This window comes from Oreochromis aureus, linkage group 11 (genome assembly GCF_013358895.1).
Source record: "Oreochromis aureus strain Israel breed Guangdong linkage group 11, ZZ_aureus, whole genome shotgun sequence".
NCBI lineage: Eukaryota > Metazoa > Chordata > Actinopteri > Cichliformes > Cichlidae > Oreochromis > Oreochromis aureus.
The window spans coordinates 9,917,736-9,942,610 of record NC_052952.1 but is presented as its reverse complement, the minus strand read 5'-3'; the positions used below and the strand labels follow the sequence as shown (position 1 = coordinate 9,942,610).

Genomic DNA, 24,875 nt, shown 5'->3' with positions numbered 1-24,875 from the left:
ATAGATCAACAACTGGATTAGTGGGCTGACAGCAGCCCTTTTTGGAAGGATTTAACTTAATGTTGTAGTTGTATTCAAAACAACTAGATATAATTCCTACTTTAATGCTGACTAATTTTACACAATAATAGCTAAACAAGAGGAGGCTGAAAGGAAACTGAAGATCATCAGATAAGTTTGAGTTTAGAGAAAAGCGAATCATCCATATTTTGACGAGACAAAGTTTGCAAATAATACATTTACAGAAGTACTTTAACAAAAAAAAAAAAAAAAAAAAAAAAAAAAGTAGTAGTAGTCAGTCATGCATCAGCCTCCAAGCACCTCTCTCTGGTCCCACTCCACATTCCCAGAGAGAACACTGATCTGTATTCAAAACACACAGGCCAACATCAATAGTCTCTAGAATCATAAATTTGGGCGGTTATGCAACTTTCTGCAGAGACCACATGCAGCCAATAAAGAAATTGATTGGATGAATGCCCAAATGACAAGGCAGATTAGAGGACCTAAGAAGAGTTGCTTTGTCAGGACCTCTCCACATAAAGTTAGATAATGATCAGGCTCTCTCATTTACTAATCCTTTCACTGCTAAAATTGTGATCACCAAACATGTTTCTCAAAGTGTAGTATAAGAGACAAAATATTGTGCTGCTGACTTAATATGTGCTGCAATGGCCTTTAAAGACAGCGTGCATTACAGATTAAAGCGTTCAACAGACAGGCTCCCCTTGTGCATTCAAAGTATTTGGGGTAAAGCTCAAAGACGGGGTGCCTAAAGATTTTCACACTAAGCAGCCTCTATAATGGAGCCTGGATTGAAGCTTACACCCTCTGAGAGCATTATTGATTCTGCTTCCAACTAAAGTGACACCTGTTACAACCCATTAAAAACAAAATACTTCTCTCACTTTATCCTGGACCACCTGGAACCCACTCAAGGACCCATTTGGGGTCCCAGGAGCCCACTTTGAGAACCTCTGCAATGGGGCAACAAGAGTATCCCTGGAACAACTTCCTTCACCCCCTCCCTCCCTTCTCCCGGAGTAAATGCTGCCAAAAGGATAAAGAGATAAGGCGAGAGTGGTGAAACTCTTGGGAAGGGTGTAAAGGAGAAGAGGAGGAGGAGGGGGAGGTGGACACGGGGAGCTGGAATCCTGGATACAAAGAAGGCTAAAGGGCCACTGCAGATTGCTGTCAAAGTACTACAAACAAGGCAGGCTCCTGGAATTCCAAACTGGAATTCCAAAATTCACGCACGGCTTCTTGGCGTGCCTGTTCGCCTCAGGACAGGCCAGCCTGGGGTATCTTCAGCGGAAGCTTTCCACTTGTAGGTTTACAACATGGTCAGTTCAAGTGACCGCCGAAGAGCGGCGCAATGAATAAACTTTCCAAAGTTCAATGACACACCGTTGTCAAAGAGGGAGGCAGCTCCCGCACATGTCCCGAACACACATAACGACGTGTGTCATCGTTAAACTTTTACTACACGTCCACAATGAGCACTCTCCTCACACGCACGAGAAGCATGCTCTCGGAAACATGCACCCACCTTACAGCGAAAGCACCTCGGGCAGGCTGCGACCCTCACACGCGGGCGGACACGGAGAGCGGGGACAGGCTGGAGATGAAGGGACTGACGACAGCGTCGGATCAGGACACGCTGGTGAGCATTCCCGGAGTGAACCGCTACAGACAGAGGAGGAGAGGAGAACGCGAAAACAGTGACTGCAAAGACTGCAGGGCACTCGTCATCTCATGCGGCTAAAGGAGGACTCTCTCTCGAACACATGCGCACGCTTACAAACACACCCTCGCAAACGACGCCTCCCCTTTATATAAGACCACGCCCACACGAGAGACCTGATTAATGCGGCGTTCAGGTCTAAGTGGGGGGGAGGGCGTGTTCAGAGGGTCCCTGTGTTTTCTGGGGATGTATGTTACACTCGAACTTGGAGTTCAGTTCTTGCTGTCAGGGAGCACACGGAGGGGATTATAGAGCCGGAAATGCTGCGTGCGGACATAACATCCTGCTGTCGGGGTAGCTCGTTTTCTTGTGTTTCGGGACGCTAACGTTTGTGCCCTTTAATGAATGAAAATAAAGACAAAAACAGAGTTTCTATAATTCCAACGAGCCTGAAAGTCAATATTTAACATGAGCACCTTTATTCTTTGACCGAACCTGAACTCTCTCTCTCTTTTTCCTGTAATTTCTTTAAGTAGCATTCATGAATAGTTCAATGGGCTTCTTGAGGGATATTCAAAGCTCTTCTTTGGATGTTGGCTGCCTTTTGGTCTGTTCTCCATGAAGATGATTCCACATGATATCATTCATATTGAGATCTGGGTTCTGGGGAGGCCAATCCATGACTGGTAGTGTTCCACTATGTGTTTTTCTATCTAAGTATACTTTCCCTGCATTCACAATGCATTTGGAATCATTGTCATGCTCAAAATTGAAGATGTTGATAATCAGGTGCTTCCCTGATCATGGATGGTGATCAAAATCTGATGATGAGTTGAATCAAAACTTTAAAATTTGGATTCATCACTCCATAAGATCAGTTGCCATTGATTTTTAGTCAGGTTCTTGTGTAATTTGGCATACCTCAGCCTTTTCTCTCTGCTTCTTGACAGACACCCTTCCGCTGAGACCATTACTGATAAGGCTTCAGTGAACAGTAAATGGATCACCTGTAGGGCCTATGTCAGATCTTTGCTAAAGCTTTTTTTTTGTTTTGTTTTTTTTGTTTAAAAAGGACATGATTTTCAGATACTGTTCATCTGCTGTAGATATTTTTTTGGCCACTTGTGCTTTTCTCCTCCACTTGTATGATACACTGCACACCATGCTGTGATATACCGATTTTTCTGCTAATAGCTCTTTTAGAATCACCTTGTTGTTGCCTGTCAAACTGTGCTATATTTAGCATTTTGTGTAGATTCAATTAAAGAAATATGAAGAAATACCTAAAGATAAAGTTTAAAATGGATTATGTGCTAAGTTGTCTTATATATAGATACAACACTGGTTCGTTCTTTGAATTAAGTGCCTTTTTATGCTTCAATGGTTAGTTTTAAGTGGCTTGACCAAAAAGAAATCCTTTGAAAAAGGTCAGTTGAGTGAAAAAGCAGTCAATGTCCAAAGAAAAACTGTCAAAGACCCTTAGAAAGCTGAAACTGAAGCCTGAGCTATTGCTCTAAATCCCTTAAAAATACAAGAATACAAGTCTAGCTTCTAAGAAGCAAAACATGAAGAAATGAAATGAAAGAAGCAGTACAGCATGTGAGTGTTAGGCCTAAAGATTAATGTCTGAAATTACTTCTCAGGACTGAAATAGTGAACCAAGGTGGCTGCATGTAAAGAGTGCTATTAAAGTGATACACCTGCAGCCTAGAGCTAAGGACTCCGCTTTTAATTAAAGCCGTGCTCTGACAAGCACAATCTGAAACAAAAACACCAGTAGCTGGAAGGTATGTAAATTGCACAACTGAGGGTCAGATCTCATTCTGAGTTACCTCTCAGCACTGATGTGTTTTCACCCCTCTGAGCTTCCCCATATTGCATAAGAGCTTCTCGTGTTTATGTTACTGAAAGCAACATCAGAGTTGCAAATTTAGTTTGTGTGTTTTTGTAATGTAGGCTGTTAACTACTTTCAAACATACACACACTTTTTGGGCAGACTGTAATGCATCAAAGAGAACAACTTGAAACGAGTGCCACGTTCCTGTCAGGAAAAGTTCTGCCTCCACCAGGAATTAACCAGTGTTCAGTTCATTATCATGCATACATAAAGCTTGAATAGCTTCATAAGTGATGGGAAAACCCCATAACTGCAAGAAGTCATCAGTCCTGAGCTGTTTGCATATGCCAGGACAACACTGTGATTATACAGAGACTTAAAGAATAGACACTGTGAAGCCACCGAGTCACACACACACACACACACACACACACACACACACACACACACGCTGACATACAAGCATGCAACAAAGCATTTGCTTTATGTCTGTCATTTGAGGTAAAAGTAAACACACACTGTGCTGATTTTACGTCATCAGACATTCAGCTTCACACAGCCTTTTGACATTGACACAGCATGCAAAACAAAAGCGCAATTCGCTTTAGTCAGCGTGTCTGTCATTTGAGGTAGAAACAAAGTAAATACACCCAGGCAATGTGAACTGATTTTACATCATCAGGACATTCAGAGATGGACGATCACACAGGCCTTTTACTGTTTAGAGAAATTGATTGATCAGACACATAGTAGACTAGCCAACACTGGAAATGCATCAAAGAGCGCGTGTGTATTTGTAGCCTCAAGCCCAGCATTTCTGATAGTCAGCGTGTCCATCACTCATAAGTCGCCCAGTCGAGACTAACAAAGCTGGGTAATATACACCCAGGCAATTAGTGAACAGTGTTTATTAAAGTTTCTCACATGATTATGGATGGGCCACTATGGAGGGACATAACACTGTTACTTATTAGCTATTTATTTTATTATTTAAAACTTATTGTGCTGCCTGTGATCCCTTTTCCGTTAGTGAACATGGAGGCTGTCAGAAATCTCACCACAAAGACATACTTTTCTTTCTTATTCTCAACAGGCTTATCTGAATCTTACATTTTAATCTGTTACCAAATAATATATAATGGTTAACAAACACAAACCCAGCAATGAGGAATAAAATCAATTCTGTAGAAGTAACCAGAGTCAAACCTGAAAAATGACTATATGCATTTTTGTTCGATTATGTGAGGTGACCTTCTGGTAATTGCTTGATTTGGAGGATTGTTTTACGTTGGTTAGATTGCCTATTAAAACTATGAAATGGTTTGTGTATTTTTTACGGTAACAAATAGGCATTTAAACAAGCCTTATACAAAATGCAGCAAGATATTAAAAAACAGTTTTATTGATTACAAAATACACTATATACATATCGGTATCGGCAGATATCCAAATTTATGATATCGGTATCGATCGGACATAAAAAAGTGGTATCACCCTAAAGGACACTGTTACTTATTAGCTATTTATTTTATTATTTAAAACTTATTGTGCTGCCTGTGATCCCTTTTCCATTAGTGAACATGGAGGCTGTCAGAAATCTCACCCTTAACAGGCTCACCCACTGACACACAGACATCCACCCACTCAAACACACTATATTTTTGTTCGATTATGTGGCGTGACCTTCTGGTAATTCTTGATTTGGAGGTTGTTTACGTTGGTAGGCCTATTAAAATGGTTTGGAACGGCAACAAAGGCGCAAGCCCAAATACACCTACATACTCGGAACAAAAATATCACCCGCATTAACCCACCCACTGACACACAGACATCCAAGGTAGGAGGATTAGAATGGTTGTAGAGCGAGCATGAATGTGAACCCACTAAAGAGTCTGTGGTCCCAGCAGGAATTTACAGCTCTCTCTCTTGGCCGAGCTCACCCTTCTGCACTCTGATATTTTTTTCTCCGCCATGAAAGTTTCAATTAACGTGTCTGTCTGGGAACACCTTGAGAGAAGGCATTTAAAAAGCCTCAGTGTTCAGCTTCTGCTAGCTTTTACATGACACTTGTGGCAAACCAGGATGTGCGTGCACAAAATATGCATTTCTAGTTCAATTTGCAATAAAATCTGGATGTTTGCATCATTCATTTGGGGGGAGTAAAGCGGCACAAAGTCTAATGTTTCAGGATTCAGGAATACAGGAAAGGTTCAAGTTCTTTGAGAGTAATTTTGTGTGACCACATAGTGATGAGTCACGGCCATGAGCTGCTGCCCGGAATAGTAGCTCATCTGTGGCGTGGCAGAGAGGTTACAATATATTTCATAAGGACTGCAGGACAGCCACAGTCTTCCAGCGAACCACAGTGCTGGGAATGGCACAGACACATCGGGGGGATGCTTTCCAGGGCAAGGTTCATGCTGCCATCTGCTAAACCTAACATCTGTCTAATTACTATTTGAGAGGTGGGGTACGTTATATATTTTCATCTATATAATCAAAACAAAAGACAGTAGCAGGTAAATTTTTGCTTGATTACAAAATGTATTTATTGAATCAAAAAAAGGTAAACAAAATTAAATGTGCAACCTTCTCCATAAAACAATGTGCACTTTAAACATAAAAAGCAATAGCTTATAAAAACGTTCACTCAGTCAGTGGAATAAAGCAAATCTATCACAATGATTTACAAGATATACATTGTTACACTTCTGTAGGCTTTTTTTTGTAGCTCCCTCCCAAAATTAAGTTAAAGTTTACCTCTGAAGTTATAGAATAACAAAAAAAACAAGCTCTTGAAGATCAAATTAAACAGTGAAAGTGTGGTTTTGCATCATGCATGAAGTAAACACAAATTAAAGTTAGTGTCTATAAAACTAGTTAACCCCCTTTACTCAAAGATGTCTCCAAATACACAGCAGCAAACATTTTACCTGAATATGGAGCATAAGCTTTTCTTCATTCTAACGATGATCCAGCATGGACTTTAATCGTATCTAATACAAACTATTTAATGGCTTTCACTCATAGCTATGACACACTAAACCTCCCCTACAGAGCAGAATGAAATGCAATAATGCTTAAATTATGACATAAGCTTTACTAAAGCTTTCCCATAACAGCTGGTTTTAGATTATCTTATCGATTTAATACACTAATCTCTTTGCTTTTTGTGAAACCGTTCTTATGGTTTTTAATGAAAATGCTTCAAAATGTTGAAATGTCAAAAAAAGGAAAAAACTATTTCAGCTACAGTATGTACAGTATGTATTTATAGCAAATGTTAAGGCTATGCTTATCATGTTTTCCACCATAAGGCAGAAATATCACAACATAGCATCTACAGATTTTTAACAGCAGCACAAACGAAGGTTAGAAGCTTAAACAGGAGCACAGTGCACTAACAGGCACCAGAGTCCTGAACTGTGGAAGTTGGCATTATGGACGAGATCTCCATAAGATAATACACTTAAAGCACTGCTCACGGACCTACTGTTTTCTTAAATATACAAAAAAAATTATGTTTTAAATAATGTTAATTGTTACAATAAAATAGGAAGTAGTCCAGAATCTGATCAAACTTATTGCACCTCACATTGATTTTTTTTTAAACAAACAGTATGTGCATAACACTGACTTAGCATTAGGCATATAAGGCATTCGAAACCTACAGTGGTAAAGGCAAATGGAAATGATCACAACACAAAATGATATGAAAGTCTCATAGACTATTACATTTTGCTTTCATTGGCACGGATTTATGTCAATGCTCTCGTTGCGCCTTGTGAATTCAAGGGTGGATGGCAGCGGATGTATTTACGAACAGCAATATGTTACAAAGGTGGAAAGGAACATTTTCCAGAAAGCTACTGTTTGTCAACGCAGAACTGCAAACCTTTCACCTATTGCACCCTTTGTTAGACAGATGTTACAGGTGTTTGGCTACTAACATAGTGAGGTTCTTCTTGCTAGAAGAAATGTTTAAATCCTTCCTCATTCATAAAAGTAATTACATCCCCGCTTTGCTGTTCCTTTCAGAACTACACCAATGCACGCATGAGGCCCAATATTAGTAGTAAGAGGTGTGAATCTTATTGTGAATGATTTATTTTTACTTGATTTTTCACAATTTCTGCAGTGCAAAAAATATATATATCAGACAGCAATCACTGAAAATGTGACTGGAGCAGTTTTTCCCCAAAGACCTGCTGTAAAAGCACTATGGCAAAACACAGAAACTAACACTACATTTAATCTATTATTTCTTGTTGTGGTGATGCCGGCTCCCCCTCTTACTGCTCAGGGATTGTTGATGAGCTCGCTTGGATCGTTCCCAGTTTGCCGTTCACTTGAACCGTCTTCTTGGGAACTGCGACCTGGTTGAAAGAAATTGAACATGCCATTTTATTTCTCCACTATCATAATGACAGGAGCAACAGTTTGAGGCAACAAAACAACATGTGATCTTGAGTTCTTTGATTTTTTGCCGTCTTGATGCTATTCAGTCGCTGCTATTGTTCCTTTCTGGTAAAAACAGAGCAAAAATAACAATTCAAAAGTTTCAGAAGTCTTGTTTTTCCATAGCTGCTGACCTAAAATTGAACTTTATCCTCTCGAAAATACTCATGGAGCAGTACAGTATGGCTGTCAGATTTATCTTTGTACGTGTTACAATCTGCAATTCATTTCCAGTTTCCTGGCTGCTAGACCACAGGAGATCTTTGTAGTGCCGGTGATGTCTTCCAGCGAGGCAAGCTGTGTGAAACCAGACCAAAGATGTGAGGAGAAAGAGGACAGTGGTTCAGCTCAACTGGTTTTGCTGCCTCTGTCTGTGCTTCTTTTTGTGTGTCTGCGTCTCTTTTTTCTCTCTTCTTTGATAAGAGTCTCTCTGGGTAAAACAATGATGTCCTGATCACTAATATTCATGAAAACAATAACAACAAAAGGAAAAAAATGTTCAAAAGTTACATTTTAATTTCCTTGAGCTTGTTAGTTTTGCTGGGCTGTTGGACATCTGAAAGGCTGTACCCTCTGCTGTAATTTTATCTAATGTGAAGCGTGGGATGTTGAGGTGTAACTCTTTACTTTCTTCTCTGTTTTTTCATGAAACTGCTGCTAATACAAAGCAAACAAAGGTTGTTCAGAGTTGTAAACTTCTCGATATATTTTTAATAGTTTTACCTTTTTGAGCCTCTCAGCAGCAGATCCAGAGCGAATGGCCTCCAGCATAGCCTCCCTGGCTAGAGCAGGGTTCCTGGGGGCGTTCGAATTCGAATGTGGCACAGAGCTAGTTTTACCCTGGGGCAAGACAGGGGCAGGAGGTGGCGGTGCAATCGTCGGTGCTGGTGGAGGTGGTGGGTGTGTAAAGAGAGCAGAGGTGCAGGTCAAATTCTCGGGGGAAGAGGGAGAGCTTGGACTTCTCTCTTCTTCAGATGCCAACTTTCTGAATTTCTCAAGCTCATGGGCAGCTGCAGATTTGACCTGTCGCACAGAGTGGTGAGACAATGGTAACTGTAGACATGTAACCATATGGAAGGACAGCTGCTCTCATATGAGTCTCTGACACACACTCCTGATACACCTGATGCATAGCTAGAAAGATAGCCTTTCTATTTTTTTGTTAGAGACATTCAATTTTTTATGAGCTCTCATGACCTATTTTATAACTCCATTTAATATACATATTCAGTCTGTTTACCCTCCTTTTCAAACAAGCACAACAGTTTTGTTTTCCGACTTAGTCATAGAGCATTCCAGAGATTCCAGATCTGGCAGGGAACCTCCAGAACAGAGCCACAGATGTTTCAGCAGCAGTAGCACATTTTCTGCCTCTTTCATTCCACTCGGGTACGGACATGAGAGCAAACCACAGAACACTTTCCAAAAGGATGGATGAAAATAGACACATGTGCTAGCATAACCTGCGTTCCAGTGTAAGCTGCTAATGAGCTAATAACACAAGACAAAGTGTTTAGCATTTACATTCTAATTTAAGCTCTTTTTGATGTTAAGTGTAAATGTAACGGGTACACATGCTCGTACTGTGTAAAACCATATGCGTACACCATAAAATGATATTATCAGCTTTGCTATGTATTACATTTGGCATAGCAACATGCTCACAACAACAGTTCAAACACGCTGATGTTTATTAAGTACATACAGGATATTTGACCTGCTAATGGCACTCAGAAATCACAGGGTATAGATAATATTAGGAGTTATGCTCTGTGGATATTAAATAACTGTATACTGGATACATTTTAATCTGCATCCAAATGGTGATCTATGGGGCTGAGAAGCATTGTAGCTACATGCTAAACAGAACAGCATTTTAGATATTTATAAGGAAGTGTTTTTTTTATACATGTGAAGGTAAATGCATACATGTTAAAATAATAACTCATACTTTTATATTTTAGATCACATCCCTCTTACTTCCACCCTGGATATCAGCATATGTAGATCAATGATACTTCTTAGCTGTTATGATAATATTTTACCTTCTTCAGCCTGCCGGTGTTATTCTGGGCTCTAATGGCAGCCAAAAGAGCACACCTCTCATTCTCCTCTTCAACATAAGGCCCTTTCTTTAGGGAGCTGGGGGCAGAAGTTGATATCTAACAAGGCAATAAAAATAAGAAAATCAGCCAACATTATTACCTAGCTTGTTTAGATGAACATATGAAACCAGATAGATGGGCAAAATGCTATCCTACAAATCATTTTATCTTGAGCTCACTTTCTTCAGCCTGTCTTTGCCTCCACCTGTCTGGATTGCCTCCATCAGACTGCTGTGCAGAGACGTCTCTTTCTCAACAGATTTATGGATCACTGGTCTGAACTTTTTAACTGGCCCAAACACCGTCACAGCTGGAGATCCTGGGGTCACACTACTGTCTGACACCGTTTCAGGCGGTTGAGATTTTGAAGCTGTCTCCTCTGAGTTCTGTGAATTATAAAAGCAATTATTCATAGTATATTTTCGAGATTCGTATGTTGTAATATGAATCTCGAAAATGTTAATATTAACAGTATAATCCAGGTTTTACTTACGTTTGTCTGTCCTTGAGATATGGTCTTTGGGGCTGTTGGTGGTTTGATATCTGTGTTTAGGGCATTGCTTTTTGCTGGGCTGGGACCTCCAAGCTGAATATGTTTGACATTATCTTGTTCCTTGGCAGTGACTTTTATTTTGGTGGATCCACTTAACTCAGCGTGATTCTTGGCTGGTTTGGTTTCCAACATATCAGAACTTCTTTTGGTGGCTACAACACCATTTTCAAATCCACCCCTGTTTGCTTCTCTAAAATCTTTCTGTTGATCTGACATATACTCTGGGTAGCTTGTAGATCTTTGAGGACCAGGATACCTGACTGTAGAATTAGAGCCATTCTCCTTATTATCTAACAAAGACGCCAGGGAAGATTGGCGCGGATTCACTTGCATCGATCGACCTGATTTCTGGAGGTCAGTAGTCGGTGTCTTCAGGGAAGCAGAGCATTCAGGGCTGTTAGGGATATAGCTGGGTTTCGCTAAGGTCTTTGGGGGGTGTTTAGCGATGGCAGACGCTACATATTGGCTTGAGGTTCGCCTGGGTGGTCTGAGGAAGGACAAGTCTGGAAGTAGTGAAGGAGGAATGGTAGGTTTGTCAGCTGGGGGCTGAACATTTTTGGGTACTGAATTTTTGCTCCCCACCTCAACACAACCTTTGTCTGGAACTTTGACATTCCTTATAGGTTCTTTAATTTCTTCTTTCACCACCTCTTTAGGTTGGATTCTCTCTGGAGGTTTAGAAACTGTACTCTGTGTTGATTTCAGGTACTCTGTGTTACTGGTCTTCAGTGTCGTTTCTTTGACTGATGTAGAAGCACTTTTCAGTTTGTTTTTGCTCTCCTCAGCTTTATCTTTGCTCAGCTTCACTGCAGTATCCTGTCTTTCATTTGAGCTCCAAAAAGCTTTGGCCTTCCCAAGAAGAGGAGAACCCTCATCAGAATTGATCTGTGACTCTGAAGACCTACTGACATTATTCCTGGAGATACCCGCTTTCACCATGTTTCCCTGATCGTCGATCTTAATGGCACCAATGGTAAATGGAACACCTGACTGTTCTTTAGCAGTGTTTATAACAGAGGGCTTGGGAGGAATCACAGTGAAGGTTTTCATGCCAAATCGTGATGTGACGTTGCGAGTAATTTTATTATGTGAAGTCGGGAAAACCCTATGTGTTTGTTCATCTTTTTCCGTACATACTGGTTTCTGACTTGCTGGTGGAAGATCAGGTTTCTTCTTCTCAAAAGATTCAGCATTACATCTCACAGGGTCAGGCAGTATCTCAGCGCTCTTCACGTTTTCGTGCACGTCATCATTAGATTTAACAGCCGATATTTGCTTATCTCCTTTCACGCTGTTGCTATTGACGAGACTCATCTCTTTAGTTTTTTTCTCCTTTATCTTTTTTTCCTTTCTGTCACACACAGACTTGTTCTCCGCTGGTTTAGTGTGCTGCTCAGATTGAGACAGGTCCTTAGTATTTGTACGGTTTCTTTTATTATTGACGGCTTCTGTATAAGCATTGTTGTTTTTGTTCTCGGGCTCCATTCTGGACTTGTGACAAAAGCCATGTTCTGTGATAAGATAAGGGAAGGAAAATTGGAGTAAACATAATACAGAAAAGCAAACCATTTTAAATCTGATGCACTGGCTGTTTTTCCTACCTTTGCTGCCAGCTGACTCCTTCCTGGTAAATGCCTTCACCTCATGTTCAATAATATTATGATCATAGTCCTCCAGTACTTCATCTATGGCTGTAACTGGCACATCCATGTCCACTACAGACACTGGCACCACATTACTGTCACTAGAAATGGTATAAGGAGCCTCTTTTGCTGAGACTACATCTTCATGGTCTGCAAAAAACAGTGGCAGATCAAGGCCTTAATAGGTAACCCATTTAGTGTGGAAAAGTCTCTTCATGTGGAGTATTGTAAAGTGTTGTGTTTTATGTTGTGTAGAACATTTACAGGATTACTTCAGTTGATCCAGCTACTGCTACAGTTGTGTTATGATGATCAACAGGTTAAACCCTTTAGGAACTGTTTTTCAGTTTCAGTGTTGGATATATACATCAGTGAAGACATTTCTATTCAGTGTAGCGTATATTTTTGCCATGCCCCCTTTACCTGCAAGGTCTGCTTCAAAATCAGCCAGAGTCTGATGGAGCTCGGCTGCGAGCTTTGGATCATCTTCAAAGCTGTTTTCCAATATCACTGACTGCGACTGAGGGCTGATGTCTTTGTGCCTGAGAAGGGTACATAAAAAGGAGTCATCACCATGTAGATTACATACACATGTATATATAATCATGTAGAGGCCATTATCGTTTATTAAAAAAGTCACTACTGAAAAGACTATATAGTAAAACCCATGACTTTAGTGATGCTGTTATATTCAAAATCCTTTAGTTAAGTAATCTGCCTAAGAAATCAAAAGGGTAAAGGCAGTTCAGAAGTAGAGGAAAGAAAAATATGTGTAGGCTTTAAGTGTTTAAAGTCAAATTTTAGTTTCACTGGAGTCTGCTGGCTTTGAAACACGCAGCTGTTAAGATATTATTACCACAGTTCAAACTTCCTGCACTCTCTTCAATGGTTCAACAGAGAATTCTCATGGGTTAGTGGCATATTAGCCATAACAAATTGCATCAAGAAGGCCAACCCAAATAGAATTTATCTTCTAAGAGACTTGGACGGGTCCTCTTTTCCTCAATAATTCTGAGAAAACTGGGTTATAGTGGTTTCCTGGAATAATGAAGAGCTGGCAACATCAGGCCAGAACCTGGATTCATAAAATTTCTCTGAGTAGGGGCATCAATCCAAGATCCCTGGTCTGGGTAAATGAGCGTGTGCTTTTCAAAACAACTTAAAATGTGAAAAGGGATCTGGAGCAGCATTGATTTTTCACAGACCTTTGATTAAGGGCCTAAAACCATAACTATAAAAGCCCAGAATGCAAAGCTGACTCAAATATAATATGGCAGGAGGGGCTCTTGATTTTTACTGCTGGCTCAATAACAAATATCAACTTTGTCAAACTAAAGGTGGATAAAACTGTGACAGTTTGTTGTAATAGAATAGAATAGAATAGAATTCAACTTTATTGTCATTGCACATGCACAGGTACAGGGCAACGAAATGCAGTTTGCATCCATCCAGAAGTGCTTTAGTGATATAGATATATTACAATATATATTAGCAATAATATAGATATGCAAGTATATTACAGAAATATAGCAGTTAGGCTAGCTTAAATGGACAGCTCAGTGGATTAGAGAAGATGAGCTAATATTGACAATAAGATTAATAAGTATGGGAAAGAAGTCAGGTAGATAAATGAAGTAAATGCAGATTCCTTAATTAGTCCCACCATCTTGAATGTAACTTTGGTCAAATTCTTTATATGTAAATATGAGAAATAAGTTAGTTGTGAGTCTCATTTAAACTGCCCAACCCACTTTCTTGGTTCCCTTTTCTACCTGTGTACTGATCCCCAGGTGGCACATCCCTCATCGCTCTCACTGGAACTATCTCGCACTGGCCCCGCCGGCTTCCACCCACTACTTCCATCCAGAGACACACTCCCATCGGGGGAAGTGGGTTGGGTGTCGGAGGGAGAACTGATCATGCCCGAGTCCTCGCCCTCTGCCATACCTTCAGAGGCAGCGTAACCCTGGTCTGGCAGGCTGCTGCTGGCACTGCTGCTGCCCAAAGACAGAGTCTCGGCCAGAGGTGCTTCAGTTTCTGGTTTCTGGTCACTGACTGCAGAGTTCTGAACAGAATGGAGCCAAGCTGGGAGAGAACAGAAAATCTTAGCATTGGGACTGGGTGTTATCGCAGTCAAGAAATATTAGATTACAAAACAGTAAGGCCAGAAGTGTTTTAATTAGGAAGCGCATTATTGTTTCTCTGATAACAAAACTTAGAAGATTAATGATGGCTAAAAACCTTCTAAGTGAGAGGAACAAAAACAAGAACAAAAAAAGCGCAAGCTACAGAACAGGCATGAAGATTAAGAGACGGTAAACACAGAGGGAAAAAAACTGGTTAAGTATTTAGTTTAGTTTCAAGACTCATTCTGACATCAAACACACACACACACACACACATACACACACACATACACATGCACCCAAGCCAAAAAACATAAGCCAAATATGTTAAAAGCAAGAGTGAAGAACCACCACTTGTGGCTTGATAAACCATCTTTAATGATGTGTGGGTGGATTTACTGTATTCAAACTCTGTTGATTAGATTTTCACTGTACAGTTTTAGATTTGAGGGAAACCTAGCATTGCTTATACCCTCTCATTTTTTAGTACACTCATGCTCTGGTCAGTCATGTGGGTTTGGAGAAGTTATTTACTCCGTCACTGATCTCACTGAACTCAAGGCCAGAAGAATAAAAATCAATGTACCACTTGTTTGCTTTTTATTAGATCAGCGAGCAAGCACAGTGCTGGCTATTTAGCAGTGAACTTTTTTTTAAATGAATTTAACAATGAATGACTCTGTTCGTAATACCAGTTGTCAATAAGATTGTGCATGCATTTGGTCATGCACTGCACTGCAATATTTCTGCTTATGCGTGCATATACGTAAATGTGTGTTGCTGTGTACTAGGACTGTCAGTTTTGGGTCTGTTCCTACTGGTGTGGAGAGAACAGTCCGTTCCAGGAGATGTGGTGATGACTCACAGGGCTGTCCCCCCAGCTCCTTCCCAGCAACAGCTTAGTCATGCCAGCAACAGCCGCAATCGGCACACATTCACACAGACGTGCAAAGACAAGTGCACGTATGCACACACAGATTTATGCTTGCATATGTATATGCTTGCAGACAAGCACACACACACAAACAGACAAACTTCCAACTCAACATGACCTTGGGCAAATTTTTCTGTTAGAGCTAAACTAAGGGTGTCTCCATTCCCAAGCTGTTAATACTGTGACATACCACTTCGGTCCATGCACAGTGCTAAATCAGTGTCCTGGAATCTTGGGGCAGTCTTGAAAAGTTTAATTGACTATTTCTTGTAAACATATTCTTTTTTTCAATCACCAAAAAAGAAAAAAAGAAATCGATGATCAATCCTTTGCAGGTTCAAAAATTACGTGATTTAAATTACACATGCCCTGAAATAGGCTACGCATTTGCATCATATTTCAAAGGCTTGGAAGATGCAGAGTTCTAAAAATGTCATCAGAAAGAAAATTAAATTACCGTACAATTAATATCTAATCAGTTCAGGCCTGTACATTGCTGTCTAAAACTGTCCTCATCTCAAAAAAGTAAAATTCGTCTTCACCGCATAATACACTTCAATACCACAAATGCTGCATTCATACAATACAGAATTGCTTAATAAAAACAAAGATAACACAAAAAACTGTACTTAAGCATGCAGGATGTTTTCTATTACACCGGTCGTAACTGTACACAAGTTCTTTCTATGAAACCGTCTTTTTTAAGCTCAGATTTCTTGTGGTTTTTCATCCTAAATAAAATTCCTAATTCTACAGTGAATGCAATCCTTCAAAAACAAACTGTGAAGCACTAACTGAGCTACAAGCTGCCTCCAGCTCAGTGTCTTGTTAATTTTTAAGTAGACTGTTAAAAGCTTTCTTTGGAGAGAGGTCTTGTATTTCATATGCTTGTCTTTATGAAATTTAAGAGCCATTACCACCTAAAAGTAACATGTCATCGATACATCACTCTTTCCATACTTTTGCTAAAGTCAGCACGCGTTCGGGTTTTATGTTTCTAAACCAAGCCACAATACCAGGCGAAGACAGAGCGACGTACACTGTCCTGCAATCGATCTGCAGCTATCACATCACCGAAATATTGGCTGAAATCACGTGACCTAGCACCACTGCCTTCTGACCACATTCTGTGTCCACTTTTAACTCAACTCTGATCTCACGCAAAATAACTGACAACCAGTGGATCAATGTGAAGTAAAAACCATGCAGAGTATGTACAAACATTTGTAAAAAGGATAAAAACAATACAAATAGTACAAAAAAACAAGCTTTTTTTTAAAGAGCAAAACTTTTTAAAACTTGCTTTCACTTTTGTCACACGGTTATATGCAGTGAGAATGGATTCTGTGGCACCAAGTAAAGGCAAGTTATACAAATGAAATGGTACTCAAACGTGAGACTGTAACACCAAATGCAAGACAGCAGAGAACAGCAGAAGTAGACATCAAAGGGATGAGAGGAGGATGGTGATTATCAAAGAAAAGTCCAGCAGAAATAAGCGAGGCCATGGAGAACCAAAGGGAGCTGATGAAAAAGGACTGTCGGAGTGAAGGAAGGATCGAGCCAGAGAGAGAGAGGGAGGGAGAGAGACTTCAGGAGTGTTTGGAACGAAGACGCACAGGCCCGCAGCAGTACACTACAAAGGAGGGTGAGGGGTGGGGAGGAAAGAAGAGAACAGATGAGATTTGAGATGAGTAGATCATTAAATTTGTATTTGGTAAGGTAAGGAGCATTAAAAGAAAAACAAAAATATATAGGGAACACCTACAGGGGCAGAAGGTGGCATTAAATACAGTTCAGCGTCACTCAACATTCTCGTCAATTATACATCTAATTTACTCCCACGTCCTGTTTAAATGCAACATGAAAGGTACTCAAGAAGATTGCTGTTGACCTTAGACCTGACCCTTTGGACCCAGGGAAAATATCAAAGCTTAGAGATTGACGTTTATATATATATGAAGCCCCCTGACCTCATTTGGACCCAGCATCACTTAACAATTCTGCTGCCCAGGTCACTGAAGGAGAGATGGAAAACATGAAAGGACAGAGTTCAGGATTGCCTTAGAAACACAAACATCAAGGTTTGGCAGTTAAGCCAGATACAAACTGTGACTGGGTGAAAACGAATTAAGAGCTGGAAAACAGGATCGGCAGCTTTTAGGAAAGACAAGAGAAAACAAGAATCGAGGTTAGGGGGAGGGCAGTCCATGTGGAACCTACACTGGGGAGCCTCCTTCACCTCCGTGAGATTCTGCGGGGAGTTGCTCTCTGTAGGCTCAGTGGGAGGGGGTGTTGAGGGAGGAGTAGAGGGTGATACATGCTGTGATGGCTCCTGCACGGGAGAACGGAGAGGTTTGGGTGGCGCCGGACGATCACTGTTTCCTAAAGGAAAAAACAGCATGCGGGCAGGGCAAGCACTGATGGTCATACTTCAAAAATGGGGAAAGTGACTTAACAAGTTATACTCAAACTTCTAATAGAGCTGGAAGTTGTAAAGAAAACTACATTTATTTGCGGCAAACAGTTGCTTCTTTAGCCCTTTAAGTTCTCATGCCTGCAGAATTTAAAGTTTCTGGGGGCATGCCAATCCATAAAATATGGACCCATGACGTCCATATTTTATTTGGGCAACTCTGTGACAAGTGCATAATGGTAGATCATGGGCATGTGAACCAGGGGCAGATCTACAGGGGGTTTTGAAGGAGGAGGGGGGTGTTTGAGGAGCCCCTCAACTTTTAATGATACAATAAATAGTTTTAAACTGTTTTTATAGATATTTAATTGACTCCATTTACATATAGGGGATTTTCACATACTTCACTGAAGAGGTATGTGCAACCCTGCCTAGATCTCTTGCTGCTGGGGTCGGAGGGCTAGATGATGTAAATCAGAAGGTTTGGTGAGACTCTATGTCATAAAGATTATTCATGAATGTGGTAACTAGAATTCAGATTTTTTTCTGCTGTTGTTCTAAATTGCCAATTATTATATTTTCTAAATCACTATTTTTGCAGTTAGAGGCTCATTAGCTACAGGTTATGTCTATCACTGAGTTATAGGAAAGAGGTAGCTTTTCATTCATTTATTTTGCTGACCTTTATTTAACCTGGAAGTCCCAATAATATCAAATCTTATTTACAGATGAGACCTCATCAAGGTAACAGCAACAAAGTCCACTCTCAATCAAATACTTGCTTTGTGCTTCTTCACTTGAATGAGTCTCCCAACTGTACAAGGCATGGCTGACATCAAAAACCTACAGTGATGTGAAAATCAAAGCACTGTGGTCTGCCATAGCACTCCTACAAAGTTTTTGGCCCTTAAAGCACTACAAGGTACTCTAGTGTTGCCTCTGTGGTAATTTACAATGAGATGCATCAATAATTAACAATTAGGGGTGCAACAATACATGTATCGGTATTGAACCGTTCAATAGAGTGCTTTGGTTCGGTATGCATATGTATCGAACAATACAAAATGTTTAATTTATTTTATCAACTTTTCTTCTGATGATGTTGTCTGTGTTGAGAGCTCAGTGGATCTGCGTTCGACTACTCCGCTTAGGCTGCACTGTCGAGCGCAGATCCACTGAGCGCAGCGCAAGCTAGCGAGACAGAAGTTAAGCCCGTTGCAACATGGCATCTGCCTCAACGCTACCCGAAACTGAACCACCCCCACCCTCATTCAGATCTGGCGTTTGGAACTATTTTGGTTTTCATGTGAAGCATGACCCTGATGGTAAGCGCGTCATGGACAAAAGTAAAACAGTATGTCGGATGTGCCACGCAATGCTCAGTTACATTGGTGGGAACTAGTGCGTTAGTGCAGATAGCTCATTAACATTGATGCCGTCCAGCCCCACGCACGGGGTGATCCGCGGTAACTCGTTAACGGAGATTAAAAAGGCATGAACATTTTTTTGTATCAAAAAAATATCGAACCGTGACACCAGAGTATTGAACTGAACCGTGAATTTTGTGTATTGTTGCACCCCTATTAACAATATAAATAAGCTATATAACATCTCTAGGAAGCAGAGCTGTTATGACATAGTAAATTAAAACATTTTAACATATGTTAGTTAAGACTGCAGGTTTACTTGTTATAGCTATGAGTCAACACCTTTGAAACTAGATGTCCAGAAAAGACTGCAAAGCTTTATCGAACTGTTCACAGGATCATTACTGAAAGCACAAACAGCTTTTAAGCAGTAAGGAAACAGTAAGAAAGGAAGTGAGGAGTCGATTGCAAATGATACATATGAAGCATTTGAAAAAATAATAGGAACAAAAGCACAATAATGGGAAAAAGCTGTGCTGAAATCCAGCTGCCTAAATTTACTTATAAAGTTTGTGATTCGTCAACTTGCTATTTTTCTGTTTACTCTGTTGTTGACAATTGGATGGTACCGAAATAGCAGGCAGGGCTGGGATGATAAACTACACAGTTATAACCTTGACAACCACTGGAGCGCACACTCATACACACATACACAATCCTTCTTTAAATCACAGGCTAAAAAAAGCATACATAAATTAAGGAATGATGAAAAACAGAGTAATTAAAACCCTTCAGATGGTAAATCTCTGCATTTTCAGGCATGAGTGAACCACTCTATACTTCATGTGCAGGGTGATGCTGTTTACCTAACATATACGTAAGCTATTCACACAAGTTTGTACTTGTTCATGTATAACCAGTTCAGTTGTCAGGCAGAAAACATTTTTTTTACAGTCACTGTGGGTGAAAAGTTTGAAAGGTGAAAAGGGACTACTTGCACAAATACACAAACACGCATCTTAACTCAGCGAATAGTTTCTTATATAGTTTGAAGATACAGAAGAAAGACTGAAAATAGCAAAAGTCGAAGCAAAGGAGAGGCGAGAAGGTGGTGCACTGTCAGCAGAGCGTCAGGATAGAGAAAAAGAAAGTAGCTAGGTCTATAAATTTATTAATGACCTTCGTGCTGCGTCTTCTGAACTGTCTAATGCACTAACCTCCTCATACTTCATCCTTTCTCTTGCTTTCATCCACCTGTCCATCACCCTTCTCTCCTTAAACTCCTCTACTCCCCCCGCCTCTGCCTGCCACCCTCTGTCAAAACCTTCCCATGCTCCACTCTCTCAACTTCATTCTGATACTCTCACCTTTCTCATCCCTTTTGAGGTCTACAGCTCTCTCATCTATGCCCCTGTCAGACACGACAACCCTCTGCCGCAATCTCGCTTCGCTATTGAGAAAGATTTGGGTTATATAAAGATCAATATGAGGCCAGCTAAAGTTCAAGTAGATCCTGCTTAAATCTGTGATGGATCTGTCTGACTTTGTATCTGCCAGCTTTAAAAGTTTGAGCGAGTGGGTGCAGGCATAAGAGAGAGAGAGAGAGAAATAAAGAGAGGAATATAAAAAAATGAGTGTAAAAAAAGAGAGGGGGGTGAAAAAGATAGATAGAAGAATGTGCTGTAAGAGGCTGATAAGTTTAAGGGAGAAACAAGGACTGTATTGTCTCATGGGCGATGATGAAAACCAGCTCCACGAGTTCCTGTCCTTCAGCCATGACATGCACACACGCACGCACACACACACACTTTCCTTCAGCAGGTTATGCATGTCATTCGTGACACTTTCAGATGTTGCTGCAGTGTGACAGCTGAGCTCTCTCGAGCAGATATTCAGTCACTTCTAACACGTAGAAATCTCTGCAGGCAACTTCTGACTCACCTCTCACTTCTTCAGCATATAGAAAGTGTGTTTACAGTCACTGTCAAGAGTTCAATGAACAATGGCAAAGCTTACTTTTTCTGCCAGTGGAATCATGATATGCTCTTTTTTTAAGAGCATACACACAGACAGACAGAGATATGAATACAAAGCATATATATGCAGTAGTTGTGTCTGAGAATAGGTAGATCTCAAAGTTTCCCTTGTATGCCTTCTATGTCACTATAAATATAATTATCTTATTTTTTTTACCTGTTGCTAAACACTTTATGTGTCTCTTCTGTGTAACCTTTGTTGCTTTAGTGTGTGACTTTATGAAGGGAAGTCTTTAAATGTTTGCTGCTGTGTTGTACGCTTGCTGTAATGCCATTTTATAGATATTTACCCATTCCGCTGTGCCTATTGTTCTCAGCCTCATCCAGCTTCAGGTTCAGGGCTGACTCAGTCTCCGACATGGAGTTATTCTCTGACGTCCTGTCTTGAGTTATTTTGCTGGCCGCGCTGCTGACTGAATCTTCCACTCTGCCGCTGGAGTTTTTCGCAGCGGGTTGGACCCGCACGGACCCACTTGTTGTGCTACTGCTACTGTAGCTGTAATGGGATTCAGCCTGCTCTAGGTCAGCATCTGAATCATCAAGACCCTGGCTTAGTTCAGAGCTGGAATCCTGCACGGCAAGGCTGTCAGTAGTGCTGCTGCTCGGGGTTGGGGAGCTGGAGGTTGGCATGGCATTGGACACAGGATCTACTGCTATTTTGTGCGAAGCTGTTTTTTCTGTTAGTTTTATCACAGTGGCAGCTGAGGCTGTGGTCGAATGTGCCACCTTGGTGCGGGATGCCGGCGTAGGTTTATCAGGAGCTTGACTGTCAGGAGTTCGAGCCACAGAGGCTGAAGTGTCATCAGAGCCTTGCGTGATGGATGTTGGAGTGGGAGGAGGAGCTGGAGCCTTTCTTTTCCTCTGCTGGCTTTCTGAACCAAGGCTCATCTGATAAAATTGAAGGAAAAGGAGGCAGACAGTACAAAGTTAATTTACATGAGCACCTTGTGCATATGTGTGTGTCTGTGTGTGGTTTAACCATAAATTAGCCTGTAAATTCAGTCTGCCAAGCCTCAAGTAGAGTTTCCTACAGACTAATTAAATCAAGTGGAGTTCTGGCAGGCGTACAGGTTTTTAAATCCATCAGAGTGCCAACATTCCTTTTAAATTATTCTCCAAAAAGACATATAGGACCCGGCGTAAATACAGTCGATATGATGCAGTGGCATATTACGAGTACGATATGTGTACTTCACTATGGTATTTCTTAGTTATTCAACTGGTAAATCAACAATTATTCAAATGCAATGCTGTTATACTGCTGATTTACTTACTGCCAAGCCAGTGATGACTTCCAAAGGAGACATGAAACTCAGATTATCATAGGTGATTTTCAGGTCAGTGCTTTAACAGAAATATCAGTGGATGTTCATGACTGAAATATTGTTTTGTGTTTTTCACAATGACAGAAGCTGGACCTAAAAACGGAATAATAAATTCTAACTGGATCGAGAGGACGTTTTAAAGAAGAAACAAACAGGAAAGAAGGACAGAGCAGGAAGGAGAGAAAATAAAATTAAAAACAGAGCGATGGGACAAACCAATGAATCAATAAGAAACTATGTGGAAACTCAGTTTTGTTCAATGAGCAGATGAGACCCTTCATATGCTTTTTTTCAAGTTAATCTCACTCTCTATGATACGTTTTCAAAGAATCAATTTAAAAGTGCTCTGGGCAGTCTTCAGCAGTATCGATAACCTACTTTTGACTGGCGATCACTGCTTATGCTTTCAGCTTTTCCTTCATTCTGAAACGCAACAGAGAACATGCCTAGAGCTGTATGGAGCTTTGCATCATACAGCAGGACAAAAGAGCGATAAGGCCACCTTGCATTTTCGCAGGCATGCTGGGTTCAAACATGTGAACTCAATGAACTCACTGCATGGCATTCTATGGAAATCCAAATGTCTTTCAGCTGATTGGCTGTCTCTTTTTTGGTCTCCCACTTCTCTCCCTCTTTAGCATTCAAATATACATAAATGCAGGCATACCAGTGCAAGTGGACAATAGTTGAAGCTGCAATGGATGACTGACTGCCCCAGAAGATTGATGTGTATTTTTCTAAGTGTGTATGTGCCTGTATGTGCTGGCTGCAGAATTAAGAGTCAGGCCTGGTACAAAGGGAAAAGAGCAGTGGCCTCAATACATAAGCATATGCCCAACACTTTTCTGTGCAACTGTACGAGCACGAGCATGCACACAGACACACACTTACATATGCACCAAAGTGCACACACACATTAAAGGAACAGTATATCTCATACCTCAGGCTGAGCTGTTGTAGAGATTAGGGGGTTGTTACAGGCTGCATGGTTAAGTGTGCGTTGCTCTCATGAGCTTATTGGCGCCATGACTGGGAACGCAGCATGTACTTAAGATTGTTAGAGACTGAAGCCAGAACTCTGTAATATACTACACTCAAGGTCACACTATACATTAAGTTTAGCAGACTTTGCACTCTTATTATCTATAAACTATGTGTGTGCTGTGTAGTGATTCTCCGTTTTCAATCAGAGTATTTGTATTCTCAGCGCTGGCTGTTTTTCAGATTTATCACAGACAGTGTTTCAGTATCTTCAAGCTTTTTCATTATATACCACAGGGTCGGCAAAAACAATGTCAAATATAATTGACAAAAGGTAGTAAGTTCATCCACATCATTTGCAGTACACAGTATATTAATAAAAAAATTAATATATGTGAATATTAGCAATACTAACCATTTCCATTTAAATTAAAATTCATTAAATATATATACATATTTTACTCAGGCTATACATTAAAAGTTTTTTATTATCACAGGCAGCAAGATAAATTTTGTGGAACTATATTAAAGTGGAAAGCAGAATTTTGTTTGTTCTAGAGTAAAGTTACTAGAAAGACCACAACAAAACAAAGAAAGAAAACAGGTTTCCTATTCTCTGCAATGATTTTGTCTCAGAAGTGCATTTAAACTGAATGCTGTACATCGGGTCAGTTTGTATGTATCTAAACTTAGAAAGCAAGTGGAAAATAAAAGAAATAATCTTGTCACATGTTTGATCAAAATAATTGATCGCCACATTTCCCTGACTTTGTTTTTATTTTTAAAAAACAAACAAAAAACATATGTGATATATGTGAGTAGTTTTTAAGGGGAATGGACAGTCTGCTGTGTCAATTAAATTTTCCACTCCGTGGTTTGGAAGGCAAAGGGCCCCATGTCAGAGCATGTTGATCAGATAGGGCCACCCATGGAGGCATCAACCTGGTAGCGTGACCATTCATCAGTTGTTTTTGAAGGACTCTTGATGGGTGAAGGCCTTTGTGACAGGGCAACATAACAAGAGTAATGTGGAATGTGAAAAGGATAATGTGGATGCATGAGAGGGGGCTGCTCTGTATTTGTGTGTGCCTAAATACATCAGCAAGGATGACGTCATTGTGTATGTATGTGCTAATGAGAGATAACAAAGCAGCTGGACTGTCTTCATCATCGCTCACTTTCCCGTACTGAACTAAAATGTGGAAGAGCGTATATCAATGTTGACAACCACACGCTGCGGTCGTGTTTCTTATGTCTAATGCCTTTTAAGACAAGGTCAGCTAGGCACACTTTATTTGGTAAAAGCACACCACTGGAGATCATGCAACCTCCCTCTGCTAGTCTTTGCAGTTTTAGGTTTTTGAGCCAGTTGGCATGTGATCAATCAGAGAAAAACTACTATTTTTATT

At 40.5% G+C, this 24,875-nt stretch overlaps 2 protein-coding genes across 14 annotated transcripts in view; both read right to left on the bottom strand.

Moving 5' to 3' along the window:
• grb10b (growth factor receptor-bound protein 10b) overlaps window positions 1–1,850 on the bottom strand; it is a 61,700-nt gene extending 59,850 nt beyond the window's left edge. For 4 of the 6 annotated variants that reach the window (XM_031742721.2, XM_031742724.2, XM_031742723.2 and 1 more), the window contains exon 1: window positions 1,550–1,850. The gene's annotated coding sequence lies outside the window, so the exon portion shown is untranslated. The remainder of the gene's footprint in view (window positions 1–1,549) is intronic. The other 2 variants (XM_039619661.1, XM_031742725.2) reach the window with 1 other exon arrangement.
• A 4,196-nt stretch (window positions 1,851–6,046) lies between these two features.
• cobl (cordon-bleu WH2 repeat protein) overlaps window positions 6,047–24,875 on the bottom strand; it is a 51,760-nt gene continuing 32,931 nt past the window's right edge. For 7 of the 8 annotated variants that reach the window (XM_039619561.1, XM_039619560.1, XM_031742681.2 and 4 more), the window contains 10 exons: window positions 21,451–22,048; window positions 17,565–17,726; window positions 14,054–14,366; window positions 12,705–12,823; window positions 12,240–12,431; window positions 10,579–12,149; window positions 10,265–10,471; window positions 10,026–10,142; window positions 8,704–9,003; window positions 6,047–7,898 (listed from right to left, as the gene is read on the bottom strand). In XM_039619561.1, coding sequence (XP_039475495.1) covers window positions 7,815–7,898; window positions 8,704–9,003; window positions 10,026–10,142; window positions 10,265–10,471; window positions 10,579–12,149; window positions 12,240–12,431; window positions 12,705–12,823; window positions 14,054–14,366; window positions 17,565–17,726; window positions 21,451–22,048 — 3,663 coding nt within the window. In that variant the 3' untranslated portion in view covers window positions 6,047–7,814. The remainder of the gene's footprint in view (window positions 7,899–8,703; window positions 9,004–10,025; window positions 10,143–10,264; window positions 10,472–10,578; window positions 12,150–12,239; window positions 12,432–12,704; window positions 12,824–14,053; window positions 14,367–17,564; window positions 17,727–21,450; window positions 22,049–24,875) is intronic. The other variant, XM_039619566.1, reaches the window with a different exon arrangement.